This window comes from Sardina pilchardus, chromosome 19 (assembly GCF_963854185.1).
Source record: "Sardina pilchardus chromosome 19, fSarPil1.1, whole genome shotgun sequence".
Lineage (NCBI taxonomy): Eukaryota > Metazoa > Chordata > Actinopteri > Clupeiformes > Clupeidae > Sardina > Sardina pilchardus.
The window spans coordinates 6,776,040-6,787,319 of NC_085012.1; the positions used below are offsets into that span (position 1 = coordinate 6,776,040).

Here is an 11,280-nt window from a genome sequence, read left to right on the forward strand (position 1 = left end):
TGTCTAAAAAGACAGAAAAAATGTGCAATCTGCACGAGCCATTAGCAATTTCATTTGAGCTTTATACTAGAATATTTACTGAATATCAGTGTACAGGCAAAAATAACTAGCATTTAGAACATTGGCTCACAAGCCAACAAATGAAGCCTATTGCATTGCATTGCTTCTACAGTACCTGTCCCTGTTCCTGTTCCAAAGTCATCTCACTAAGGTTAGCTTGATTATAAAACAACTGATTAGCTAAACCAAACAGCAACTATTCAACACTTCACATTCATGACGTCTGTCGGGAGTCAAGTATGTATGCAAAGCTGGGACACAGAGGCTGCGGACATATTTCAGAGGCTACTCAAAGTCTGTACATTCATGTCAATAGGGCTCAGTCTCTGGTGCTCTGGTGGGCAATGATGTTATCGTTTCCAGCTATGTCCCCCCCACACAAAGAGCCGAGTGGGAGATGGGCACAGGCAGGCCTTAGAAAAGCACAGAGGGGCTTTGTGTGGCCACGCTAGAGGAAGATTGCGTCACTGTAATTAGCGATACACACAAGAAAAGCTTTCAGAAATGATGAAGTTGTCCTAACTGAAAGGCAGTGCAACACACTCTGCCTCCACTTGCTGGGTAAGTAGATGCACTCATATACTGTATACACACACAAACACACATACACACACACACAAACAAACACCCAAGCGCACAACAGTGTTCATATCTATTTGTTCTTAAAATGCATACTCTCTCACACACAGACAGGCACACAAACACGCCAGCACACCTGCGCCCACACACACACACACACACACACACACACACACACACACACACACACACACACACACACACACACACACACACACACACACACACACACACACACACACACACACACACACACACACACACACACACACACACACACACACACACACACACACACACACACACACACACAGACACACACACTTCTCTCACTCCAGTTCCTAGTCATGCTGAGTCTTCAGAGAGTTTGGCTGTGCTCCAACACCTACCATCTGCACACACTCCATGAGGGGCAGGCGCACAGACTGGTTCCCACACAGAGACACCACGTAGGCCGGCGTGTTGGCGGTGGTCTCCAGCAGGGCCAGGACGGCCTCCACCCCCATGCGGCTGGCCTGAGGGATCACACCAGAGAGGGGGCAGATGAGAACACACACACACACACACACACACACACACACACACACACCAGAGAGGGGGCAGATGAGAACACATGCACACACACACACACACACACACACACACCAGAGAGGGGGCAGATGAGAACACATGCACAAAGGTGAATCAGCCTCCGACGCAACTCGCATAGTCTGAGAACCGAAAAGTTTTGAGCAGCCTACAACATACGTACACACACATACACGCACGCACGCACGCACGCACGCACGCACGCACACACGCACACACGCACACGCACACGCACACGCACACGCACACGCACACGCACACGCACACGCACACGCACACGCACACGCACACGCACACACACACGCACACACACTTTTGTTACTCATGCACTAGAACAGTAGTTTCGGGAAGAGTTGTACTAGTCAAAGGTGCCCATGGAGTTTGAATCTGACTCATAGTCGGATAGTCATAATCACTCAAAATCTCTCTCAGACTTATTTCCTGTCTCGCTTCACTCTCCTATCTTAGTTAAGGCAAAATAAAATCCCTGCAAAATAAACTCAAGACACAAGAGTAAATCACTCAATCTCTTCTATGACAGATGGCCAGAACAAAAAAAAAAAAGCACGTAAACACATTGCACAAGTAGAACAGGAGCGCAGAGCACCAGCCGCACTTCCTCTTTCACGCTGGACACGTCTGTCAGACGGACACTGCGTGCGTCCACCCACCACTACTCTCCGTCCCCGCAGTGCCTTGAGCTGTGGTGTCAGTGTTCACGTGGCTCGCTGCAGCCAAATCCGCTAACGGGCTTATCCTAAACCTCTGTCCACTACCGCTCATACGTCTATGAGTCCATGGGCATGGCTGGGCATGGCTGGGCAGGGCAGGGCAGGGCAGGGCAGGGCAGGGCAGAGCTCCTCTTCCCTCTCTGGGTGTGTGCCACTCACCAGGATGCGGTCGAAGGCCGACGGTGTGCCACCGCGCTGGACGTGACCCAAGATGGTCACGCGTGTGTCAAAGCCCAGGCAACGGACAACCAGCTGGGAGAGGAAGCACACAGAGAGAGCATGTTAATAATATCAGTGTTGCTTTAGGGTTGGTACTACCACTCGCCTAATTTAGACATTAATTATATAATTTGTCTTTTTAGCATCATAAATTGTATTTTTAGCGCCAAAAGGCACATGTGACAAAGCACATTTTCACAGCCCTTTGTTGGGGCAATACATGTGCAAACAACAAAGAAAGTTTCCACAGCACTTCAAGTGTCTGCACTTGAAATATCACACTGTGCTATAGAACACACTCCTGCAGCCAACTACATCAGACATTTGCTGCAATGTGTGACCATCACAAGGCAAACTGATGGGCCGAGATGTGACAAAGACTAGTGCGCTGGGGAACATCTCAAATCTATGCTGTCTGTCAAAGTTATAATAACTGCACATACTGTATGTCTATCTTAAAAATTTACAGAGCAAAACCATTTCATGTTTAAACATCCAATTCAGAAATGGTTATGCTTCTCATGAAGCGAAGGGTATGTTTATAAGCATGCATGCAGTGGACAGGCTCAGGGGGAAAGTGCAGGCTACATGCAAAACATGACCGTCCTCAGTTAGGTTGGTGAGTTCGATAAAACTTGATAAAAATGTGTAGTCTAGCCGTAGTTTTCAGAGAAATTCTGTTTTAAAACCAAGGGATGTGAGGCAAGTAAAAATAAGTTACCAGGGCAACTCCTGCATGACCTATTTAATGTCATATTTCACTGAATTTATGATAAACACACCATGCTTTTCCACCATTTTGTTCCATATATATTATTTGCATTTTAGAATATATCTTATCTGGTAAGACTTTACTGGGATAGTCCGCCTGTGGAGACTTTACATCATCTGTTTATCTGATCATCTGTTGAGATTCAACTTCAGTGTGTGAAATTGTTCCCAAGCCGAACCTTAACCATAAAACGTAATTAACATTGTGTCAACAGACAGTTAGAGTAGATAATTTGAAGATCTGTAGATACTTGGAGATCGTGTAGATTAAGGGGACTATCTCTCAGTAAAGTCTGACCTGTTATCTAACACAATAGCACATACAGCAGAAGTATAGATATAGAGAAGTGTAGATATATATAGATAGATATAGATACAGAAGTAGAGATAAACTCTATTAACCATCAGCCAGCCACAAGCTTAGCTGGGAAATGGTGCCAGCATACTCCGTTTCCATAATACTGCATGACACAGGCAGTAGACAGCGAGCAGTTAAAGAGTGCCAGATATACACATTACACAGAACAGGAAGGGGTCCACTGAAGCCACCTTACCCCAGCTTTCCACATGGGGGGGGGGGGGGGGCAGACAGTTAGAGAGGGAAGCCACACAAAGGTCAAAGGTCAAGAGCTGAGAGTCAGCTGCGAGGTCAGTGCAGGAGCTGGACGACACGGCTGGACTTCAAGCCTCTACTTACATCCTTGATACAGCCCGCCGTTATGGGCCTGTTGTTGCAATCAATGGCCCCCTCGGCTACAATTATGATATTCAGTCTTTTCATGCCTGCTCGGTTCTATGGGAGTAGGGGTGGGGGGAGGTTGAGAGACACGTTACACACTACAGATACTGGAGGGAAGTTGTCGGGGTTGGGAGTCGAAAAGACCGGAGACGATGCCCTTTGTACGAGTAGTCTGCTGCTCTTTCGAAAAATAAAAACTCACCCCTACGCTTGGTGCGCTGTGCACAGCTGCTCTCCTAGCGATTGTTAATGACTCGCCTGAGATGCGACTCACTCACACCCGTGTGGGCCGTCTCCGCGCCTTTGGGTCTCCACCCCGGCAACCTGTTCAGGTACTCACATCCTTCACAATGCTAGAGGTTATGGGCTTTCCATGCCTGTCGAGGGCTCCCTCTGCCACTATAATAATGTTCAACCTGGATCCTCTGGATCGTGTCTGAGACAGTTAAGACAGTTGTTATACATCCAGCAAATATACACAGGGTGCTTTAAGGATTAAATAAGGATTTAAAGTCGTTTGGGTCCAAGTGTAGCTTAATCTAAGATAATCACATGCCGTTCAATTGACTCCATGCTACTAACATCTCTTTTCATATCTCTTGCACGGTGACAGGGACTTAATAGCTAAAACTGAAACAGCAGCTCATGTTAAAAAGGATGTATATGATAAGTACAATAATCACCAATCTTAAAATACTTTAACATTTTGCATATTATAAAACCTTGCCATAAAATAAATCTAAATAAAGTAGGCTAACTAAAAATCCCTGGTCTGAAAAAGTATGACGATTGGTTTCCCTTATGAAGTGAAATGGCATCTAATGACTAGACACCTCCAGGCTACATTCTGAATAAAACTTGTGTCATTTGAGCATTGCTCACACTCTAGTTCTCCTACTTGTCACACTGTGATGTAGCACAAGAGCAATACAGTAATCAGTGAGCCGTGATATATTAGGCCTGAAATGAGTCTGGCGCTCAGAGTTGGGTGGACTGAGGCCTGGTTACCGCGGAGAGCTTCTGACACATCTTGTCCTCCCAGCCATCCTCAGGAGGCATCTCAGGAATCAGCACCCAGTCTGCACCACAGGCAAGGGCGCTCACTAGTGCCAAGTAGCTACACACGCACACGCACACGCACACGCACACGCACACGCACACGCACACGCACACACACAAAACAATAGCAGATATAAAGAGATCTGTGCCATACACAGAAGCCATATTGATATCAATAGTATATTGAGTATACTACAGGCTACCATCAACATTCCCTCCTCACAGAAACCAATTAACCGTATCACATGCACACGCACACACACACACACACATACACACACATACTGTATATACACAAACAAATCAATATCTATCACACTGCACATCAGGAACATCAACAATCAAAACATACAGTATGTCTCTTACCCACAATGCCTTCCCATGACCTCAAGCACAAAGGTCCTTTGATGGCTAAAAGAAAAAAAAAATGTTACATCAGACAGCTCATTAGGAAGTAACATAATTCATTATTTCTATTCCTATAGTCAAGCAACAGCCAGATACCTCTGAGCAGTAGTCATGATTGCATCCACAACTTCAATGATTCGGTGAAGAGCAGAGTCCGTTCCGATTGTCATGTCAGTTCCGCAGAAGTCGTTGTCGATGGAGCCCACCATCCCTACGATGTGCAGGGCCGAGTAGGTCTGAGCGGCATCCTCATCGATCAGCTCTGCGGGGAGAGGAAGAGGAGTTTACCTGAGGAAGGAGACCTCTGGGGTACACCTGGAGATGTACTGTACAGCAGGTCAAGTAAGAGCAATAAAATCACAGGCAAGTCTGAAGAATGACACACTGCATTCCAGGAGAAAAGTGAATAAGTAGTCCTTCTGTGTATACAGTAAGTGCATTTAATTCATATTAGTCTGAGGTGTATGAGGTACCGTGAAGACTCAACATGCCACCTCAGTGGGCCATGTTTCCCTGTTTTTTTATATTGTCTCTGTGGTGACCAAAGTCTTGAATGCCCGATCTTCATGAAGGAATTTCTCATTCTCTCAATAAATGATTCTCTCACTACAGTAGTGAATCCAAATCAGACTGGAAAGCAGGTGTATGAGGGTAATAAACCTGCATGGACTCTATTCCTATATACTGTATCTCTATAGCCACGCTTACATGGACAGTTTATTTGTCATTCCAATTAAACTATTCCGATTGAACATTTTGTGCCATCTGTTTACATGGGGTACATTCTATTCTGATCAGGTGCTTTCAAGCGCTTTAAAATCTTTAATCGGAATAGCCGTTGTTGCCTACTTTTCATTGGGAAGATACAGCAGTAAATCTGAATGACCGTATACATGGGTGTTCATTCGGAATAGGAACGGACTACAGCACCTCTTCCATTGCAATCGGATCAGGAATTTTCATTCCGATTGAGGTGTTTATATGACAATTCTTATTCCGATTGAGCTGTTATTCCGTTATTCTAATCGGAATAGAAGTGCAGTGTTTCCCCTACAATGTATTCAGCAGTGGTGCAGCACCACGGCTGGATTTTCAGCACCACTGCAACATCTTCAAAATTAGGCCTACTTCCACGTTATAAAAGCACAACAGCCAACGTCATCGTTGAAATTGGGGTGCTTGGCAGACCCTAGCACCACTGCTGGAAAAAATTCTAGGGGAAACACTGAGAAGTGTCCATGTAAACAGGGCTAACTGTCTTCTCCTGTCTTCTCCCGTCCCCTCTCCGTGTCCCTCGTGCTCTCTCCTGCACACCTTGCTCCACCAGCTCAGCCAGTAGCCCGCTCCACTCCTCTCGGAACAGGTTGGCCCCCGTCAAGCTGCCGTCTCCTCCAATCACACACAGGTTGGTGATGCCGTGCTGGACCAGGTTGTGTGCCGCCTTCAGGCGCCCCTCCCGTGCCCGGAACTCTTTGCAGCGGGCGCTGCCAATGACTGTGCCACCCTAGAAACGACAGGATTTCATCACTAATGAAGCCAAATGTAAAATGATCTGAACATCAAGATGGGATCAGAGAATGCATTTCACTAAGTGGCTTCTACACAATTGCTTTCAATTTTTTTTTCCAGCAGTCATTATCCACATATTGATCTTTCAAGCATCACAAGGCGCACCCACTTTTGCAACAATAAAACAGCCCTATTGGCTGTACACTGTGTACAGAGAGATATTATGGTCTTATATGAATGGTCTCTTATACTTATGAACTTCTTTTCTAATCACACTTGCTCAAACTCCACTCCAGGGCACTCACCACTTGAAGCATACTAGAGACGCTCTCCCATGTCGCCTCCTTAATGTTATCTCCACCATCCACCATACCCTGATATCCCTGTAAGCAGACACATAGAAAAGAGATGTGAAGAAACTTCCAGAACCAAACGGTGTAAGAGGACCAGACACTTGCGTCTATAGGTTGACCACCATAAGTAAGACCACATTGTCGTCATCACAAATACTAATGTTGATGACGGCACTTTTCTACACACAATTAATGTCATTATGAGTTCAATGACATCATATAGATGTATGGACAGAAAACGTATACATAACCAGACAAATAGAACCATCTGCAAGACTGGGAAAGGTGGGGGGATATGGCTTATGATGTCTCCAATCAAATAACAGCAAAAGAACAGAATGTCCGCAACACTGCTTTGAGCTCCCTTATTTTAATGTTATAAAAAGATATGCAACGTTTCAACCCTGCTGGGTCTTCGTCAGGCAAATGACAAGCACCAAACTGCCATTCCAAATGGTCTGGTCATGCTTCTACATCGTGAGTACTGGTATATGTACCGGTGGCTATACCTGCCCTTTAGGTGTTTGCAGGACAAACAAATGGGCTTGCTCTGGGGATCCTTTGTGGACATGCCCTGATGCAAGTGTTCCAGACCAGGGAGTTCATAGAGCTGATAGTCTTGCTCTGACATTTACAAAGGCCTAATTCTGGCATGTGATGTTAGCGTGAAGTTGAACTGTATGTAGTGTGTGAGTCTGTGAGTGACACTGCTTTCTAGAGAAGCATGTTGTAGGCCAGGCATTACAGTCAGGCTTTAAGCTATTTCATGTTTTATCAAGACAAGTGTTCATAAAGCTCAACTCACCTCATGGATGAAATAGACTTTCGCTCCGACGTAGATTCCCATTCGAACCACCGCCCTCACAGCGGCATTCATACCTTAAAGCAAAAGAAATAAAGATATACAAATGTCCTGCATACAGTCTATTGAAAAGATATTTGATATAGCACATGGTCATTGATGTTGAATGAGTAAAAGAAGAAATATATGAAAAACATTGTTAGAGAACTTCAGTCCAATTAAATAAACAAGCTGTTAAAAACTGCAGCTCTGCAGAGCGAGGAATAACAAATGGATCAACTTTGGACACTTGAGAATGTGAAAGTGTTGCCTGAGAAAGTGATATGAGAAGCACAGCAAACTGGTGTTGCCTGTTAAAAAAACCCAACAATATTACTGTCGTGTGTACCTTGCTTCTGTGATGTTTATTGTTATACTATATGTTGTATAAAACATTTTGAATGAAAGTGTCTGCTAAGCAAACAGTCTTATCACTCGACAGACCATGCATTCTACATGTGTTCTATATGTGTGTGTGTGTGTGTGTGTGTGTGTGTGTGTGTGTGTGTGTGTGTGTGTGTGTGTGTATCAGCCTCCTGAGCAGAACTCGATGCCATGTTTGGTAAAAGGCTCATTCGACTCCTCCTACTTTCACTAAGCTTGTGGCACTCAGAGGAACTTATTACAGCTCAAAGAGGGGAGAGAATACTAATGTGGGACATACAGTGTAGAAACTGGGCCTGTGTGTGTGTGTGTGTGTGTGTGTGTGTGTGTGTGTGTGTGTGTGTGTGTGTGTGTGTTTCTTAGTCTAATAGAAATGGTGTGCCACTGTGGGACCTGGCAGGCTTCCAGGCGGGCCTGGTTTCACTGTTTTCCAAATTGGCAAAAGACTGAAATGTTAGCTGTTAAGCTGCAGTGTTGTTACCAAGCAACACATGGTCTACCAAAAAATGCAAAAGCAATGAATTGGACTTGAGCAGCTTCTGCAGTGCCAGGTTCCTCTAATGCACCATGCCTGATGCTCTTCTGGTACCACTCAAAAATGTGTCTGTTTCAGGGAGACATGCTGTACCAATGGATGCAAAAACCCAGCAATCAATAAATAAAATTCTAGGTATATGACACTAAATCTGAGAAATGTATATAGATGATCTATAGATAATCAAACCCAAACTGCTGTGCATGCCCATCTGTGTATAGCAGTCAGGTAGGCAACAGGTCAATTATGCTGCAACATTCAGGGCAGTAGAATCATCAATACTATGGGGCAAAGGCACTATTGGCAAATATACTGCATTTGCCTGTGCCGTCCTTTTGCTTTGTGTGTGTGCTGGCGGTGCATATTTCAATCACTTAATCTCATCAATTTCAGTCATGTTAACTGAACAGGTGGGAAACTCCCCACCCCACCCATTTTAGAGGACGCAAGTCTGCAACCATGCCCAAGGTCGCTGTGTGTTTAGTCATATGCAGTCTAAATAGGAACTCATGGATATTGAGGGCACTACACCAACATAGCAAACTGTCCTTGATGACCTTGTCACAGACTTGTCAAACTGAGTGGCTGCAATATTGTGCTTGCCTTGCCTCTCCACAGTGCAGATCTCTCTGTCTGCTTGGTCAGTGCAGTTCTCTGACACTTCATTTCATCACATGTTAATCAGGATTTGAAAGACTGAACTTGCTACCTTTTTGAAAAGGGCTTTCCCCCCTGCATCATTCTTGTTACTATTTGCCTGTTGCTACTAAACTTAGGTAGCCTACACCAAATGCTGCTCCCAGACAACTAGGTAGAGTCAGGCCGTGTTTAGACTTTAATAATTCTGGACATGAAAATTGCTGCGTTTTTTCATCATCTTGCTCGCGCATGGCAAGTTCAGGAGTCTGTCTGTGGGTTCCCTATGACGTATGCGCACTCCGTCTGCGATGACTGCAGATCCTCACGTACACACATCCCTACACACAGCATCGGTACCCACCACACTCATGACTCACAGTGCACATCCGCACTACACAGAAGCGACTGTGGCCCTGACTCCAACCGAATCTGAAAAATTATATTGATTGTGCTAATACATATTTGTGGGTTTCGCAAGACAATGTGGTAGCCTATGCCTTGCTTCCCATGTCCAATGATGGGCATCAATAGCGGCAGCTGAATCGCGCATAGTTGGTTATGACTTTAACCAGTTGCCACTTCCTGGTTTGTGAGAGTCACGCGTGTTATTTCATTTGCAGCGCAAGCATAACGCTGAACAGTGATGATCTCTCGGCGGATGATAATTTAATGATGATAGGTAGGCTACACCCTGATGATGGGTTGAAGCTTAATATTTAGGCGGAAGCTGTAGAGACATGAGGCTTCATGAAATGAACGGAACTCCGCAATGCAGTACCGTACCGTAGGCCATCACGAACATCTAGCCCTCTATAATTGACAGGCCTACTGGCTTAGCACGAACTACATTCATCACCTAAGAATACGAAATATCAAAACGACGCAATGTCACGAACATTCCGTACGTGGATAAATAGACAAATTAACATTGGACTTCACCTTGAAGGGTATGGCTAACTAGCTATTGCATCTTTCCAGCGCTAATACAGTGTCCACCTGGGAATTCTGACCATATTCTCTGCTGTAGGTGTCAATCAAACTGTCACTGCCTTCTAGCCTACTCATAGTGCAACCAAACACAAAATATCGGACTGTCAGGATGGATACTTTTCGCCCTCTGCGGGCCCATCCATTGATACAATGTCACAGCGTTCTCGTAGCCTACTGTCAATAGTCACGCAGCCTACCTTGAGCATCCCCGCCACTCGTGAGCACGGCGATGGCTTTCCCGGAGCCCGTAAGATTCTCAAAAAACCTCTTATTGTCTGGCTGCGCCATCTTCCCCACAGACGAAACGGACAAAACAATTAAATAAGAATATAGATTAATGTAAATACAAAATTTCCCCGATAAAGAAGCGGGTGCTGTGACTACGCCACCCCCTTTCCTCTCTCTTCCAGCCCGTGTCCGTGAATCACTCCCCCTAGAGTCCAAACTCAACGGTGATTTGCATACAGTTTTGAGTCTGTAATAACTTGACAGTGCCACTGTCCAATAGGCGGTTAAATCACGTATACCCCGTCACTGCTTTGTCCAATTGAATGGTAGATGGGAGGGTATTCCCCAGTAAGGCGATCTAAAACGAGGAAGCGCTACAGCGACTCCGCAAACTGTCTGGGTTGATGGAACATCCATGCGTGGGCCAGAAGATGTTAGATCAAGAGTAAGCCTAAGTCATAACATAGAGTAAGTAAATGGTAGGCCTGCTAGTCTACACTGTTATGGATATATCTCTCTAAGAGAATCTCCATAATAAAATAGTCTTAGGCTATTGCGCTCTCTGCCTCTCTCTCTCTCTCTCTCTCTCTCTCTCTCTCTCTCTCTCTGTGTGTGTGTGTGTGTGTGTGTGTGAGAGAGAGAGAGAG

General features: G+C 45.2%; 1 protein-coding gene across 4 annotated transcripts in view; it reads right to left on the reverse strand.

Annotated features, from left to right (window-relative positions):
* The window catches only part of pfkpa (phosphofructokinase, platelet a), a 25,462-nt gene extending 14,631 nt beyond the window's left edge, over nt 1–10,831 (reverse strand). The window contains exons 1-10 of one of the 4 annotated variants that reach the window (XM_062520790.1): nt 10,603–10,831; nt 7,822–7,895; nt 6,969–7,046; nt 6,469–6,658; nt 5,251–5,416; nt 5,113–5,157; nt 4,696–4,804; nt 3,646–3,741; nt 2,118–2,210; nt 1,029–1,154 (exon numbers count right to left, since the gene is read on the reverse strand). In XM_062520790.1, the coding sequence (XP_062376774.1) occupies nt 1,029–1,154; nt 2,118–2,210; nt 3,646–3,741; nt 4,696–4,804; nt 5,113–5,157; nt 5,251–5,416; nt 6,469–6,658; nt 6,969–7,046; nt 7,822–7,895; nt 10,603–10,693 (1,068 nt within the window). In that variant the 5' untranslated portion in view covers nt 10,694–10,831. Of the gene's footprint in view, nt 1–1,028; nt 1,155–2,117; nt 2,211–3,645; nt 3,742–4,027; nt 4,124–4,695; nt 4,805–5,112; nt 5,158–5,250; nt 5,417–6,468; nt 6,659–6,968; nt 7,047–7,821; nt 7,896–10,602 lie in introns of all 4 variants that reach the window. The other 3 variants (XM_062520791.1, XM_062520789.1, XM_062520792.1) reach the window with 3 other exon arrangements.
* Nucleotides 10,832–11,280: the final 449 nt, after the last annotated feature.